This window comes from Plectropomus leopardus, chromosome 3 (assembly GCF_008729295.1).
Source record: "Plectropomus leopardus isolate mb chromosome 3, YSFRI_Pleo_2.0, whole genome shotgun sequence".
In the NCBI taxonomy this organism is placed as follows: Eukaryota; Metazoa; Chordata; class Actinopteri; order Perciformes; family Serranidae; genus Plectropomus; species Plectropomus leopardus.
In genome coordinates, this window is record NC_056465.1 from 5,334,626 (window position 1) to 5,353,141 (window position 18,516).

The 18,516-nt window shown below is 39.3% G+C and overlaps 1 protein-coding gene across 6 annotated transcripts in view; it reads right to left on the reverse strand.

The window, feature by feature from the left end:
• The window catches only part of mast2 (microtubule associated serine/threonine kinase 2), a 179,037-nt gene that overhangs the window by 82,462 nt on the left and 78,059 nt on the right, over positions 1 to 18,516 (reverse strand). For 4 of the 6 annotated variants that reach the window (XM_042513323.1, XM_042513305.1, XM_042513298.1 and 1 more), the window contains exon 1: positions 1,349 to 2,036. In XM_042513323.1, the coding sequence (XP_042369257.1) occupies positions 1,349 to 1,452 (104 nt within the window). In that variant the 5' untranslated portion in view covers positions 1,453 to 2,036. Of the gene's footprint in view, positions 1 to 1,348; positions 2,037 to 8,700; positions 8,733 to 18,516 lie in introns of those variants that run through there. The other 2 variants (XM_042513315.1, XM_042513331.1) reach the window with 1 other exon arrangement.

The window sequence follows — 18,516 nt, forward strand, 5'->3', positions numbered from 1 at the left end:
TTTGTATTTGGATGGGACCTAAATTATTGGCGGACCAACTAAAGAGGTGTTTTAATAATGGAAAATTATACATGCAATGTACTCTGAATGGAACTTAAATTCCATATTGGTACAATGCACCCTCTGCACCTTGTTGGCAGCCAAAAGGACTCAAGACTCTGATGCAAATTCAAAAAATGCACTGCAAAAATTGAATGATGCCATCAGCATCAACCAGATGAAATCTTCATAGCAACTGCTGATTTTAATCAACTCATCCTTCAACTCCAAAGATGTAGCAGGATCAAGGACAAATGTAATTTCAAATACAAATTACAAATGTATTAAATCTACCTTCCACTTCCCTCTACCTTCTAAGAAATGGTTTATTTAACTTTAAACTGTACTTTACAATACACTAATATTCAAAAATTCAAATTTGGTTAAATATCATTATTTGAATGTTAATTTGAAGTATAATTATCAATGTATTAATGTCCCAAAGATGACCCTAACAGCTAAGGGGAACATTGACATGTAAACGTGAATGAAAGAGAACCTGCTGACTGGAGAGTGTTGAGCTGAGTAGAGTTCAGCACTTCCTCCCTGCTGGTATCTCTCTCTGATACCTTCTCATGTTTCTGACTCCTCATGTATTTCCGTTCCACCGACTCACTATGTATGTACACTATGCATGTACTGTATTATAGATCTATGTAAGCAATGTAAGCTGATGTTCGCCCCCCTCCCCATTTGCATACATTTATCTAGTAATAGTGACGTAGCTACGAAAACAACGCAGGGCTGTCATTTAATAATTTTATGATAAAACACACTCTCTCTCTCTTTCTTTAGCTAAGTTTTCAGTAATGTACTTGTCATGTTTAAATGACTTTTTGGAATTTGCGGGACAATTCATGCCAAGTTTCTGATTACCATTTTTCCCATGTTATTAAAAGAAATCACATTTCAATGGTTTGCGCAAAGCAACTGTACGCTGTACAAGAAAACTGGTGTCAATCCAAGTTTAAAAAGGTTAGGATCATAAACGCTTCTAAACATCAGCATCTTAGCATTGTTATTGTGGGAATGTTAGTATGCCGATGTTAACTTTCAGCTTGAAGAACACTGAACATAAATACCTCCACAAGGAGCTGCTAGCACGACTGTAGACAAAAAAATGTCTTTTTTTCCTCCTAATAATTCTATTTAATCTGCATAAAACATTTGGATGTAAACATACTGTGGCTACAAATTAAAGAAAAAAGGTAAAAAAAAAAAGCTAAGAAAGTAAGATGTATAACTGGTTGCCATATGAATCTGATCTGCATTATCTCTCTCTCACACACACACTTCCACACACTCTTACTGGAGGTGAAGGTGTGGGGCTCCTGCTCTCTCCTTCCTCCTCTTCATATCGTGTCCTGGGACAAAAGGCTCAACTGTAATCTTTAATAATCCACCGTACTGCATCGGCTCATCTGTCGGTCAAACACATACTGCACTGTCCATCCTCCAGCGCCACACCGAACCCAAAACTGTCCCGCAGTCAGTCCTCCATGACTCAAACCACTTGCAAACTTTTATATATATATAAGGAATGACCAGAGTGTGAGTCTGTGTGTAACGTCAGCACCTGCTCTTATCTGCGTACCGGGACACACACAGTTATGTGCGGTATCTGGGGTAGAGTGTTCCTTCATCAGCAAGCACGGGCTTGCTGAGTCACAAACTAACAGACTGCCTCAAAACACACACAAACACACGCAGTCTGTGGAGCGACGTGCGAACCACGCACACACACATTGATATCTGAGCTCAGTGTGAAAAACTCAGTGTGTATTAATTATTTTGTCTTCCAAAGTAAGTTCCATCTCTTCCTCCTCTTGTGTGAAAAAAAAAGAGTGTCAAGTTCTGAGTAGTTCCATCATGCCAGATCGTAAAGAAGAAACTGATCCTTAAGGTGCAGACTAGTTGCTGGTGGCTGACCCTCAGCTCCTGCCACCACTCCACCATACAGAGAGGCTCACAGGAACGCTTCCAGCTGCACCTCCCCAGGAGCAGAGTGCCTTCCCTGGGTACAGTCTGCCTGCTTAATCCCTCTCAGTTCTTGGAAGCCTCAGCTAGTCTGATCGCAGTGATCAGACTGTCCGCTGTGAGACGAGAGGACTGACTGAGTCCTCAACAACTAGCCGTGAGAGGGACACAGAGACAAGGGGAGGGAGGAGGGTGAGAGAGTGAGAGGGAGGCGGGAATATGAAGATACCAGGGGAGCCTGAAATGTCCTGTTTCATTCTCTTTATTTTGAGTTTTTATTGTATAAAGAAAAAGAATGAAACTACTCACTGGTGCAGAAGTAGGAGTGGTGAAGTTGGAATAAATGCTTCTTTTAGTTACATGACTTAATGGTGAGATAATTTTAAAAACATACACAGATTTTTACCTATAAAGGACTAGTTTCACTATTCATTGTTTCTTTCGTATAACTTCATAGGTGACATTTTAAGAATTAATTTATATTTTTAATGTCATGAAACAAGCTTGTTTTCCCTTTTTTTTTTAAATGCCAAGTTCATTTAATAACATATTTTGATTTTCTAAATTTAACAACTTTTAAAATAAAAAGGTTATATTTAAAATAATAAAAAACTAAAACTTAAAGGTAAAGTTGTATTTTGGGGCTTTTTAAATTCATTTTAGAAAAAAAACCAACCTGAATTTAAATGACTCTTTGAAATTTAATTTATTTATTCAACTCTGTCATGTATATTTATTTTACATTTTGAATTGATTCTTGGGAATATAACAGCCTTTTTTTTTACACCTTTGAGTTCACTTTTAAGATTCTTAAGGACTTTCTTAGAATTTTTAAATTGAATTTTAATGACTTTTATTTTTGGGCTTTAAGTACTTTTAAGGAATTTATCCACATCTAACCAACTTTTTAAATGATGTTTGTGGAGCAATTTTTTAAAGTTTTACTCTGGATTATCAAGCTTCTTACCTTTTAAAAATAGCTTCAGATGAATAAACTTCAAGGTAATCAAATTATATTCTGAGCTAAGAAGCTGGTACTATAAACTGTACTTGACTGAGTCTTCTGGCTGCAGGAAATACTAAAACTTTTTGATACTTCGAAATTAAAGACAAAAAAACATGGCAGAACATCTGTTTCCTCTTCAGCACTCAGCTTCCAGTTCACTTAATTTTCTAATAAAATATTCAGAAGCTGAAAAGTTGCAACGCTGATGAAACATTCAAACATTTGGGAAGCTTCTCTTCCTCCCTCTGACACACAGACTAAAAGGACGTTGTCATGATAATATCAGAGCAGCTGTCCTCTGTCTGTCTCTGCTCTGGTTTCTGAGAAGCCCGGGGACACCACTGACCCTAATGGGCTAAATGCAGCTCACAATCCAGATTGCTAATTCATAAACAATGGACAGGATCACAGACGGCTCTGACTAGGGTAGGGTTACACACACACACACACACACACACACACACACACACAGAGCTAATGTGGAGTGATTACTAAACTGACGTAGGAACAGCCGCTGGACATGAGAATGTTATTACACACCAATCTGAACCTGTGTGAGTGTGTGTGTGCCAGTTTTAAGTCACACATTGAAGCAGTAATTTTCCAACAGATTTCCCCTGAAAGTTCCTCCTTGTCCTCCTTGATAACACGACTCTTGTTGGTCCGACAGAGAAATGACTCATCTAATTGATTTACAAGTATTCAGTTGAGTTTAAGATGATAAATTAAATTAGGAGCACACAAAATCAAATTTTAATCCCAGAATCTAATCTCATGTCTAAATAAATTGTGAGATGGAATTTTTTTGTCAGCGACTGAAGACTTGGCTGAATGGAAACAGTTGTCCCCTTCATACCTTGTATGGACAACATAATACACAATATAACCTTAATACTTTCCTGACATTTCACTGGGCTGTATGACGGTCTTTGTGTGCAGTGATTCTATGAGCTCTACTGGTTTTCTAGTCAAATAAACACACAAAACCAACTCACAAATTGTTAAGAACTACTATGCTTTGACTTATTTTCATTATGAACAAGGATATACTACTGTACAACTTCTGAATTCATGTTTCTCTCCTTCACCAAGCCAAGACTAGCTTAACTGCCTTGTTAATTCATGTAAAAAAAAACTTTCTTTAAACTCAACAGAAACAACATACCTTAACAAGAGAATCTTGGTTAGTCGTGCTAGTCATTTAGTTAGATAGTTCCAACAATCATCAACTCTGGTTTGGTCAAAATGCCTTAATTCACAGAGTAAGATGTGAAAACAAGCAGGTTTCCCTGTGATGTCTCGGCTGTTGCAGACACTACTCTAGCCGGCTGTTTACGTCCTGGAACTCACAGTCAGCTCAGCTGCTTGTTGCACCAGACTGACCTCTGGTGGCACAACATGTGCACTACATGCAAAACATCCTTATTACAGCAGTATGAAGTTAATAGAAAAATGATTGTATTGAAAATCATTGTCTCTGGATTTCTGAATACCCTGGTATACTGTAATACTGGGATACCAGCAATGCATAGTAAACAGCTAAACTCTTCCTGAATTTGAACTAAACAGGTGATATTTCTATTGAGGATGAAAGTTCATTACCCTGGTAAAGTATGCCTACAAACCTAGTCTTAATTCAAGATCCACCTGCTGTTTTTTTCTGAGGTTTTTTTATTGGCTAATGAATATTGTGAAATACGGCTAAAAGCTACAAAAAAAGCTGGTAAGTGCTTGCTTTCTGCTGCATGGTGATACGGTTGGTGGGTGTAGTTTCATAGACAGAAATACATAAAACTATTGACTACAAGGTCTATGGATTATCTGGAGTAACTAGGTCTTGATTTCTGTAAAGAGACATTGCTGTTGAGTTTATCAAATGTGTTTTTTGGAGCTTTGAGCTGCTCTCTAGTTCCATTATATTGGAGAGAAGGCAGACATCTCTATGTGTGATATCTCCAACACTCGGCAGCTCAGACCAAAACTATCTAGACTGACAAACAGCACTACAGGTAAGAGGAAAATATGTATGTAATATATGTATTTGGAGTGAACTGTCCCTTTAAGTTTTGATTAATTTGTCTTATATACTAAGTAGTGGAAGCATAGCACAATTACTCAAGTACTGTATATAAGTACAATGTAGAGATATTTGTACTTTACTTGAGAATATAATTTACTTCAAAAGGAAATGAAGTATGCTTTACTACGCTCAATTTTGACATTAAAAAGTTTAAAAACCGAACCCCAAAATACAAACACAGAGTATCTCAGCGCTGACAAAGACAGAGAGTGAACCAGAGAGGACTGTCTGTCTTTGATTTGACAATCAGAGACAGAAGACAGACCTTTTCTCTGTGCCACAACTTCCCAAAGTGTGTCCATTAAAAAAAGGCAGCTGCTGCGTTCAGCAGACAGCGGGATGCTGCCGCTGGCCAACTGTCGCTCCCACCGAGTTGACTTGGACTCACAGAGGCTTCACAGCAGCCGACATGCTGCCTCTAAGCTCACTGCAGAGCCTGAAGATCTCACACACACACACACACACACACTACCAGTCTATGAACACACACAATAACAGAAACACACCGCGAACCCTGCAGCTCTGATCTGATGTCAAGAGTTTGATAAAGAAGCTCTGGATCTTCAAAGTGCTATCAGGAGATTTGGGGGAGATATAAGCTATTTTTATTTGGGCTTTGGACTCCAGCTACAGGCACAACTCTTAGTTCACAGTAGGGATGGTTATGAGTGTTCGGGTACTTGTTTGGAGGTCAGTAGTACACACACACACACACACACACACACACACACACACACACATGTACGCAAGTACTCATTAAAACCAGTGAGGAACTGAGGAAACACTACCATAAGTGAGGAAACACCAGAGGTAGAATAAAACCTATAAATAGAAAGATAAAAATAAATAAATAAACAAATAAACAAACAAAAAAACTAAAACAGTGATAACAAAAGATAAATATGTAAAATACTCAAACTGTAAATTAGAGGTAAATGACAGGATAACAGCACAGAGTAAAATAATAAATATGTATGACATATTAAAAATAACAAAATGATAGAGGAAGTAGTCAAATTAAAGTGGGAGTAACATTTACTTAAAAACCAAACTAAAAAAGTAGGTCTAGTCTAGGTTAGTTTTTAAAAAATATAAACCCCATCTCACAAAATATATCATGTATAGTATTTGCCGCTGCCCCTCCCTTATGTCCGTATGAATTACAGTTTATGTCTGAATTATTTTTTATAAAATGCAACTCCAAAACAAGCAAAACAGAACACAATAAAACCCAAAATGAAAATACTACAAAGGAAGAAAAGTAAGATAGAAGTTTGTTCTACTAAACACAACAAAATCTAAAAGATCAGCTAAAATACCTCCTGAAACTGGCATGTAGAAGTTGATGTACAAATTTCCTGCAAAAGTGCTTTGAAACAGCCAAGAGTGTGTACATATATGGACCTGCATTCACCAAGGCTCTTTTGCCAAACTCCATACATACCCTTGATACAGACAATAGGAACATTATTCTGTGAACGGAGAGCATAGCCACTTTCAATTTTTTCACTAAATGTACACACACTAATATGATAAAAGTAGGCCAAGAATAGCTTTTTAAGTAAGAAAATGCCAATAAAAAACTCTACAAAGGGTTAAAGACACCCATCTAACCCCCCAGCAGCTGTGTTCGCTCGTGCTAAGCAGGCAGACATTGAACTAATCGAGAGGAACAGGCTCCAGACTCCAGATATTGGCCTTCATTGTTGCATCTAACCTACTTAACAGCAGAAAGTTTGTAGATTAATCTCATAACTTTAAATTTTGGGGGTAATAGGCTAATTAAAGCCTGGTTGTTCAGTGAATTAAACGTTCTGCTTTTGTTGGCCAAGTGATATTGCTATTCTTAGGTTAGACTTTTTTTTTTTGCAAGTACACAAGTATAATAATGTTATGAAAGTATTTGATATCATACTTTTCTCATATTTATTATCATAACTATCTCTCTGGGTCGACAGCCATTCAGGGTCCTAACAGGAAATGGAAAAAACGGGATTTTCTCTGCAGACCCCCCTTTGGATGATCAAAACTATATATAAACCTCTGTTGGTTCTTCATGACAAATAAACTTTTATTATTTTATGTATTATGTGCTTATTTATTTATTTCTTCTTATTTAGTTTATTTATTTATCATTCATTCATTGATTTATTGTATTTTGTGCCTCAAAGATGTGTTTATTTAAATCAAATTCTTCATCCTGGAACTAAACTAAGGGTCTGTTTTCAGAGGTTTCGGGTGTTACACACTGCGGGTTGAGCTGATGTTGTCAGTCATGCAGTGAGTACTTTTACATGCGCACCTGGTAATAATTGGGTATGTGGAGTGGCCTAGTCATGTGCTGACATGTGAACATCATATCCTTGAATCAGAGTCTTACATAAGGGCTCGTTTGGAGGAGTCAGAGTCATGCCTACACCGCCACACATGACCAGACAGTAAACAGACTCACAGGGAGAAAATCCACATTTCTCTATCGATATTTTATGTAAAAATGGTAGTACTTGATAACTGTATATGGATATAATATACGGCTCTGAAATGGAGTGGCTGTGGCCTGTATCTCTGCAGCAGTAAGCAGTGCTGAAAGAAGTGAGCTGCACCTTATCTGACCCCTGTTGTTGTGCTGTTTAGCAGAGGGAAACTCCACAGTGAGTCATGATGATTACACCACCATGACAAACTTTATCTTTCAGCAGTTCATCACAAACACGATTGTAAGTCCTACTTTTGTTTCCAAACATGTACAACTTTTCCAGCACTGGACAATCAATCAGCTGCCTGGCACACTCACACACTCTCTGATATTTATAGGCCTGCATCTATACACAGAGGGATGCTCAGCTGTTCTGGTACACACACTCACATGAACACACAGACACACACACATACCTGGACTCAGTGGCTTTTCAACTTTGTCCTTTAACCCTTTACTGGAAGCTTGCTCTGTATAACCTGATAAGGATTAACAGCTGAAGCACACAGAATGTAGTTCCCTGGCGATATTTAAAGGACTAGTATGTCAATTTTTAGAATATGTAAGAAGTGTAAGTAGAGGCACAATTAGGATTCTGGTTAAAGACACTCAAACCAGGGTTCATACAAATTTTTACCAATTAATTCCCTTATCACAGCCAGAAACTGTAAAAACAGAAATTATAGTTGGATTTTAAAATTTTTGTCGAGTATATCTAGTTTTCCAATTTTTTTTCATTCACGCATTCAGGCCAGGAAAATGCTATTTGCAAATTCCATGACTTTTCCCGTTTTTTCATGACTGTACGAACCCTGTCAAATAATAGAATTTAACTCTTATTAAAATCTACACAACAGGCAGACACTCACAGAAACCCAGTGACAAACATGTAATGTTTCAAGGTGGAGCAGAAGCTTCTCTTCCACTGATATTCAAAAAGACCACACCTTATACCACAGAAGAGTGTCTGTATCTTTGTTTGGGCCACTGCACCCTCAAAGGTTTCCAAACTTCGCTAGATGACACCACTGGGAAAAACAACCACAACAACAACACGGACAGGACAGGCTCTGGACAGAAGAGGGGAGGCTAGCGGGCTGGTGCGCGGTGATGGGTACTTACAAACTGCCTCTTCTGGGAAGACTCAGCTCCTTCTGAAAGAGAGAGAAAAAGACACATTCGTTCAAAATCAGGGGTTATCACTTTTCACTTAACTTGTGAGAAACAAAGCAGACATTTTGGCCATTTAAGTGATGTCATACTGTGCAGCACTTGTGTTGGCAGTACAGTCATTTGACCAACAGGTGTCACTGTGGCATAACTACACAGGGCAGCATCAGCAGGAGCTCTCCTACTCTTTTTTCAACAGAAGTGCCCTAACTCTGTTATTGTGCTAAATATAACAGCAACACATAGCTTGTTTAAATCTCCACGACTGTGAGTCAGCTCAGTAGAGAAGTTTCGTGCACACCTCAGACGCTAAATTTCAGAAGCCAGAAAACCTCAGAAACAGAAAAAAAGTGTAAAGCCCTTGTACAACCTCCTCTGAAACATTTTACATGTGTCAACTCGTGTATGAAAAGCTGAGTTTAATTGGTGCAATGGAGCTGCACTTTCTACAAAAGACCACGAGAGGGCAGAGGAGTGTCATCAGGAGCTTGCAGAGCCTGAAAGCTCAAAACCTATGAGAAGCAACAAACTACTTTTCAATCTGAATGTGTGAAAAAGTCCTCAAAGAAAGCTTTATAATTTAGTCCTTATCATCTTAATGCTGTAAAATATGTGGAAGTCTGAAAAAGTGTAACACAGAACCAACATGTACACAACCTGCAACTTGTCAATGACTTCAAACAGCCCACCAACATAACAGACTTCCTTGAGAGCACCATCTGGCCGATAGCCTTAATCAATGTGTGCGTGTAGGTGTGTGTTTGTGTGTGGTTGAGGTACATGGATGTTGTGTTGCCAGGTTCCCAAAGTAGGTCAACAGCTGGTTTTACTTTGAAAAACATCATTAACACCTTCATCAGCGTCCATCAGTGTGAGCAATACAGCTATACTTCATTCAGACTGAGCGAGTAACAAACACACACACACACACACACACACACACACACACTCTCTCTCTCTCTCTCTCTGAATTAAAACTTATTTATTTCCTTTTTATTCATCTCATTTTGTGTAAAAGTCATGCTTGGAAAGAGAAATTGATTAATCTTTCCATTATTTTCTCAGTTCATCAATTCATTGATGAGTCTATGAAATGTTTAAAAATTGTGGAAAAAAGGGCAACAGCTGACAAGCTAAAAAACAGAAAATGGTCGCAATGAATGATTAAAATGATTATTGCAGTGATACTCAGCATACAGCCCCACACACCCTATTAGCACCCAATAGGGTGCTGGGTGCCCCCCCAACCATTTTCTAATTTGCAATAATAACAAAGCGATTCACACTGGGAATTGTTTTTGTGTTTTTAGGATACAAAAAAAAGAAAGAAACATCCTTAAATCCAAGAAACGTCCTAAAATCTGAGAATCGTCCTAAAATTTGTGAAATATAATAAAATCGGTGAAATGTCCTTAAATCCTAGAAACATTCTAAAATCCAAGAACCATCCTTAAACCCAATAAACATGTATGGGGCTGCTGCAACTGGCCCCTATCCTACGGTTGTTTTGCAAAAGTGGCCCTCAAGCAAAGCAAGTTGATTATCCCTGGATTGTATGCGATTCATAAAAATAGGATAAATTGTCAAAACCATTGTTGATTAATTCTCTGTTGATTGATTAATCAACCTTTCACTGCAGCGGTGAAACTGCTTGCCTCAAAGTCTGCTGTAATGACACCTTCCGGTGCAATTTTATTGAATGTTAAAATGACTCCCCTGATCAGCTGCACATCAAGAAGAGAAAACAGCTTCTTGGTACTAAGAAGTCATGCCTTGTTCATTTATAATCACTCCCAAGTCTTACATTTATGTTTTGTTTGAGTCTAAAACAATCTGCTGCTCTCTGATGAATTAGAGGACCTTCCAGTGCTCAGTGAGTGCGTGCAGAACACTCAGTAGAGAGAGATGGACCTTTTGGCTTTGTGTCCAACCTGTTTTTATCTCTCCATCGCACTTTTAGTCTGTCATACACACTCTAAAACACACTCTGTTCCTGCGTGGGACGGCTGTGTCATCAGAGTCTCCTCACATCTCTGTGTGCAGATAAGCTAATGGACATAATGGAGTTCAGTTGGAGCACAGTGAGTGGGGAGTGGCTGTATGGCAGAGGTCTGTAGTGTGTGTGTCTCTTTGTGTGTGCGTTATGATAACATTGATCAAAATGTTGCTAGTCTTCATTTGGCCTCCCTAGAACAGAACAGAACCAATATTCTCGTGTGTGTGTGTGTGTGTGTTCCTGTCAGTCAGACTGGGCCCAGTGATTATATTAGTCTCGTGAACAGATGCTGTGCAGACCCAGAGGGACGGGAAATGGCTCGAGCATCACAGGAGGGGGAGGCAACCTTTTCTAATCCCCTCTGCTGTTCCCCTCCTGTGGGCTGAGTTTACACAACAGGTTTTAATGCCTCGTTACTGTAGAGCAGTGACAGTTTCCCCCTGTTGACCAGCTTATACAATCTTAAAAATACCAAGTCTGATGACACTCAAAACACTGACCAAACTTTACATGTGAGCTGACCCTTTTAGCAGAGACAACACAAAAACAGGACAGAAATAACAACAGAAGGCAGGGGAAAACACATTATGAGTATGGCCCCAATGTCATGACTTATCAGACAAGTTCCACTCCGCTGCTTTTACACATAAAGGTCAGTTTACCAGCCATGTCAAGTGACTACTCAGGGAGAAGGAGAAGATATTATTTCAATAAGCTTTAACAAGGTACCATATTTTTGTGATAATACCATAATAGACCCAGTTGCGTCAAACAGTGTTAATACATTGTTCTTAGGACTGGATTCTGGAAATACACAGGTGTCACCCCCTCTGTTTCTGAGTTACGGCGTTTAAAAATAGCCACAAAACATTATACTGTCACAGTAGAGTTGGCCTTTGACTGTCTGGATACAAAATGTCATCACTTCGTCATATAGACATTTGTTTGAAATTTAGTCAAAATCAGCATATGAATTATTGAGTCATGGCCAAAAACATATTTTGTGAGCACACAGTGACCTTCAACCACCAAATTCTACTCAGCTTATTCTTAAATCCAAGGTCCAAGCCAAAGTGACCTTGACCTTTGATCTATGACTACTAAAATCTAATAGGTTCATCATTGAGTTGAAGTGAAAGTTTGACCACAAAAAGTGAAGTCAGTCAGTAGAAAAAAAAATGTCCCTCAAGCTGTTGTTGAGATATTGCGTTCACAAGAATGAGACAGAGCATGTGACAGTGACCTTAGTCTTTGATCTGTGACTGCCATAATCTTACAAATTCATCATTGAATCCAACTAGATGTTTGTGCCAAATTCCAAGAAATTTCCCAGCAGTTTTCTTGAGATATTGCGTTCTCAAGAATGGGATGCACGAACAACCCAAAACATGATGCCTCCGGCCACAACTATTGCCGCTGTAGAGGCATAAAAACAGGCTCTTTAGACGCTTTCCCACCCTCTTCATCCCTCCAACCAACCTCTTAAATTCTCCCTCATTACCTGTTAATCTGTCTGGCTGTGAAACACAAACACAAAAAAAGCAGACCAATGATGGGTAGAGAAAAACAGGAGTGTGGCTGTGTTTAAGTACTTCATGCTTGTATTATCTGTCTGCCCACACAGAGCTCTGTAATGTGAAATGATGCTCATCTGAAATCCTCGTCTGACAGTTTATTGCATTACATTGTGTGTTTTTGTGAGTGTGTGTTGCACTTGAGCCCTGAGGGAGGATGTTCAACCCAAAGCCACCCTGCAAAAAATAACCCAACAGGGATGTAGCTAATGCCCCCCTCCCCCACCCACCCCCTCCCACCCTCGCCCAAACACACACAATACTGTACACACACACGAGCTGCTTGTATTAAACAAACCAAACGGGCACAAAGAGAGCTGTGATGAAATTATCCCCAGTGACGGCAAGGATAAGAGGAGCAGAACACAAGCCTGAAGCAATCTACCCGATGGAATATAGGCTTGGATAATACGCTTATGGCTGAGAGAGAAGGGTTGGGAGGGTAATGTGATTAGAGAGATGGAGCGAGAGAGGAAAGGGTGAGTGCAGGTAAAAAGATGTAGGCTAAAAGGTAACAGCTCAGGTTAAACATGTAAAGATGTGACGTCAGAGCCTGGACTGCTGATGGAAATGGAGAGTCTTGGATTTATGAGTCCTGCACAAATCTGCTACTGTACCCACAAAGTAATATGATTTGTCAAGCAGCATGTAAACCCTAGCAGGATACTTAGCCCAGTTTCCGCAAGAGGGGACAGTATCCTGCTATAATTCTCCTGCAGACAGGCTATTTCTTTGTTATTAATATAAGTAACCAAGTTTCTAATCTGCTCTTTAGAGGAGAGCTTGTGCAAAAAAAGACCTCAGAATCAGGGGAAATATATTTGAAATATACCATTATTTGTAGCTACTCACTTATCTAAATTATTTGTATTCTCATCTGGATTTGGAATGGGCAAATTGGAAGTAGGTGCAGCTCTACCGGGAAATAGATGGGACCCATAGACTGTATGAAAAATGGACGTAGCAACCATGACGTCTCCCATTGTTTTGAAGCTTCGAGTTTGGCTTTTCAGCCATTGCCATCTTGTTTTTTTGGAGCTAAAAGTAACCAGCGGGAGTGAGGGGATGGATCTGATTGGAAGCCGTGGACACTATCAGCAGACAGCCTCACTCAAGCCAACCCACCCTAAAATATACATAATTTTGAGCCTTTAAAAAATGGAAACAGGTGAATTTGTCAGACAGGTGTCATGAATGTTGTAATTAGCTATAGAGACTAAAACTGTTTCTTGTACCACGTTGTAAAAAATGTTTATGGTGGTCTGTGGAGATTTACACTGTTTTAGAGCCAGCCCAAAATGGTCATTTTTTGGCACTTCTGCACTGACTTCACCTTTCACTTTTTCTCAAAGTTTGTTGTTTGGTGTGGCCTAACCAGGGGATGTTATTTTAAGCCTGAAATGCATACAGGTTGATCAGAAGTTGCTATATTTATTATTTATTATAGATTATTACAGCACTATTTTAGCATTGAGCTGTACATACAGTAAACAATGGTGTTTCCAAATAGGCTTGGGTGGTATCACAGTATGGTGGTATGCCAGGGTATTTAGAAATCCCAAAGGTATGTTTTTCAATATCATCATGAATACAGGCCCTCTTCTTTCTATTAAACTCATTGTATGTAGTGCACAGCAGGCACCACCAGAGCTCAGTCTCTGGTCTCTATTGGTGGAACAGGCAGCTGAGCTGAAAGTTACAGCTACGTCTCGTGGTGGAGGGAGAAGTTACAAGACAGTCTAAGATGATCTAAGATGATGATATGCTTTTTCAGTTAAAAAAGACTAGCAAAGCTTCCAAAATAAGTTTAATGGATGTGTAAGAACATTATCCTTCAGTGTAGGATGTGTTGGACTTTTCAGAGCTATATTAGAGAGTCAGCAGTAAAATGATGGCATGAAATAAGTGGAGAGAGAGAGAGAGAGAGAGAGAGATGGGGAATGACATGCAACAACAGCACTTGAACCCCCTCAGCCTCCAGGGCAAAAATTCTACAGCAGCCATTTAATCACTTGTAAACCCACTAACTGACTGACCTACGAGCCTAAGCAGCCGATGCAATTCCAGGCAGCAGTAGCTTTCAAGCATTACCTCTGTATCCACGGTTACCCCTATAACTCTGTGACTGGCAGCAGGAAAAATGAAGCCACAGAAACCGCAAAATCAGACACACCGATCACGCACACATAAGACCAGACTGATGGATGTAAGCGCAGCTGTCAGCAGGTATCAGGAGGAAACACACAGCAGACAGCAGAGGTGACAAAGAACCTAACAACACACTCAGTCAGGTGGCACCAACTAGGTCCCTGCATGACCCCAAAATCTTGACTTGAGTACCATTCTGCAGTGTTTGTTCTAAGGCCTGATATTATCCACAGAGGCACTATCTTGAGGTACTTTTGCACCCAATGAACTCATGGTACTGATTGATATTCATGGCACAAAGACAATCAATACACTGACTTGGGTCTAAGTCTATTCTTGTTTTCTTTGCACAGTGTAGTCAGTATTTCTGATAAGTCTCTGACAGAAACTTAACCCCCAGATTGCTAAGATTTAATTGAAGTTTGGCTTGCATACAGACTGCAGTAAACTTTAGCTTGGCCTGATTGATTCAGCTGAAACAACAGTTTCAAAACAGGCTGATAAAAGGCAAAGTTGGCTGAAGGGTTTGACTTCAGTCAACATGAAACAAGTGTTGATTTCATAATAAAATGATTTTATTTTTCCAAAAAATATCCTTAATATTAAACTTGGGGTGAGATTGTAGCATTAGTTCGAGGATATTTTCACCTGTTTTAACTAAAGAATATACTGTATTTTCAAGTCATAATCACACAGCCCTTTAACCAACAGACACAAACACATTCAGCAGCATTTATCCAAGTAACAGGCCTTAAGGACTTGACAGCATCATGAGAATAGATTTTCTTTAGTGTGTGAATAACTGTGTGTGTGTGCCTGTGTCTCAACAATCTATATGTTCAGTACATGTGTTTCTTTGTGTGTGTGTGTGTGTGTGTGTGTGTGGGTGTATTTAGCTGTTCCACCCCGGGGCCCGATCATAATAACATGTTTTAGTAGAGCTAAAAACACGCAATTAACAGGAGGATGCCGGGGAGCCGAGCTCCACCGGAGACAATTAGAGCTGCAGCAGCAGCCAGCAGCCATAACTCATTATCAACACTGTGAATATTGATGAGGAAACAGTGACAACAAAGAGACTCTGGGATGACACATGCAGCGCATCGACAGAAGATGTAGAGCAGAAAAAACACTGATCTTTAGTCCAAAGAGAACAAAGTGATCTGTAGTTAGTGGGAAATGTTGCAACTTTGGCCTTATTTTCAGAATTATAGCAATTATTACAGCAATGATTCAAACCAAAATAATTTCAGTGGCATCACTGCAATTGGTAGATTGGCTTGTGGAGGCGAGATTACAGAATGCAAACCATCTTGACAGAGATGACCTCTGAGGGAGAGCCAGAGAATCCAAAATGAGGCAAGCCATCATATTAGCTGTGTTGCACCATCCAGTTTTATATAACCAGCTCTGTCAGAATATAAAGGAATCCACAAAAGAGATGTGGCAAGATCTGCAGTCAGCTGTGAGACAGGAGTAAATGGTACAAACACATTGTCCAGTTGGCAACCAGCAGGCTACCCTGGCTGTCTGATGCCAGCATGATGCTGAAGACATATTAGCAGTTAGCCGGCCAGCTGCTGTAGCTTGCCAACTCGTCCTGTAGTAGTCACGACATCACTGAGCTTACAGCACCCAGCACATTCATTTTATGTTTTAATCAAAGGCCAACAAGCAAGGCTACCATGCTAGGGTCAGTTTATGTATCACAGTATTGTTCAAAGCATGAGTCGATCAATAGACACTCGATCAGTTAATTATTATTTCAGCATTTTAATCATATTTGGCTTTATTTGACAAAATGAATTAGCTAAATTAAATAACTAATAACTCAAATTAATAACTCAATTAACTAAAAAAGTAATGACCAGATAATGAGAATAGTCATTAGTTGTAGACATACTATACAATAAAAATAGAAAATCTAGTATCACTAGATTACGATATACCAGGAAATTTAGAAATCCCAAAGGTATGTTTTCAATTCTGTCATAAATACAAGCACTGCTTTTTCTATTAAAGTCTTAGTATGTACTGCACAGCACGCACCACCAAAACTCTGTCTTTGGTCTCTTCTAGTGGAACAGGAAGCTGAGCTGAAAAACACAGTGACACTTAGTGGTGGAGGGAGAAGTTACAGCCAGCAACAGCAGAGAGGGAATAACAGCATGTTTTGTTTTTTTTAACACATCTAGCTTTGTGAATTAAGGATTTATTTCGACCAATCCAGAGCTGGTGGTTCTTGGAGCAATAGACTCACTGAGTAGATTACAAGCAAGAGTAGCCAAGTTTGTGTGAGGTTTTTTTTTTCTGGCAAGTCTGAATAAAGTGTGTTTATGATGAGTTAACAGGGCAATTTCAGCCTTGTCAATCTTCCCTGGGAGCGAGAGTTAAAAGCTGAAAGGTGTACAGCTATATTTCTGGTTAATGACAAAAATAGGTGTGAGAATATTACTTTTCTTGACATTTTTGGGGTTTCTATTGTGTCTTGATTAGTCTGAAAAGCTGGGGCGCTCCAAATACTTATACCTTCATATATCATATACAGTGAAATTTCAGGAAGGTATGAAATATTACATACCACCCAAGCCTAAGTGGGAGGTCTCCAGATGTGGTTCTGAGAGACTCTTTACGGTCAATTTCGGACATCCAGCCAATGTACACTGAGACAAACTTCAACCGAGATCATGAACCGGAGAAAAAAGCTCATAAAGACTACATGAAACTAATAAACTAATAAACAACAAACAAACAAAAAACATTCTCTGAAGGACAAACATAACTTGAAATCATGATCTGAAATGACTCAAGAAAAGGTAGCTTATCTTGTTTCTCAAAAATAATATATATATATATATATATATATATATATATATTTATAGATATATATTTATATATATATAGATATATATTTATATATATATATATGATTTTCTTTAAGCACTGATTAAAACAGTGATCTTCCTTTAATTATGCATTGCTCATCTCTACATTACAGCATCAAACGGGTTTAATGTTGACAGGTCACAGCTGCACTGATGTAAACTCAATCCCACTCTCACTTCAGTCAGTCATGATAATGATTGAAAACACACACATGCACAATCTAGCAATTCCGTAATGACTGTCCCCTTCCTCCACACACACACATTACCACACAAACACACACATTCTTACTGAGTGAACCCACACAATAATTGGCTGTTAGTGGCATTAGTGTAGGAAGAGTTATGTTTGCTCATTTGCAAGATTAAAAGCTAACCCAAATGGATGTCATTCCCCTGGTGAAACACACACACACACACACACACACACACACACACACACACACACACACACACACACACACACACACACACACGCACTAATGGAGATTAGTTGTGTTAATGTGTCAGTGTGTGGCCCAGGTGAATTATAATGCTGCTTCGATAGCAAAGTGTGTTATTCTGGGACACAACAACACTCACCCTTGTACCCCTTACCCAAAACACACACACACACACACACACACACACACACAGAGTAAAAGACAGACACCCCTCTATTAGAGCCTTACTGGTCCCAGTGGGCCTCTCTCTGTGGGGGAGAGTCTCTCCTGGTGGCCGTTAAGCAGCAGCAGAGCTTTCATTAGGACGCTGCTCGTGTCCTCAGAACGCCGCCACACAATTAGCTCATTCACTTAGAGCAGCTTTATGTTGCTGTTAATGGCTCTGTTTCATACCAACACTACTTATTCATTTTCTGCTGCTCCCCCATGAATCTCCAGCATTTAGCTGTTGTCCATCATATTACTGCTGTTGTCCAGGACGGGGGTTTGCTTGTCTGTCCTTGTATGGTTTAATATAAGATATAGAGATATTTCAATAAATGGTAGATGGACCTGCACTTGTATATATAGCTGTTTCTAGTTGTTCAACCGCTCAAAATGTTTTCAGTCTTCGAGTCACATTCACACATTCACACAAACATCCACACACTGGTGGGCCCGAGGCTACCGTACAAGGTGCCAACTGCTACTCAGCTTTTAACCATTCATACAAATTCACACTC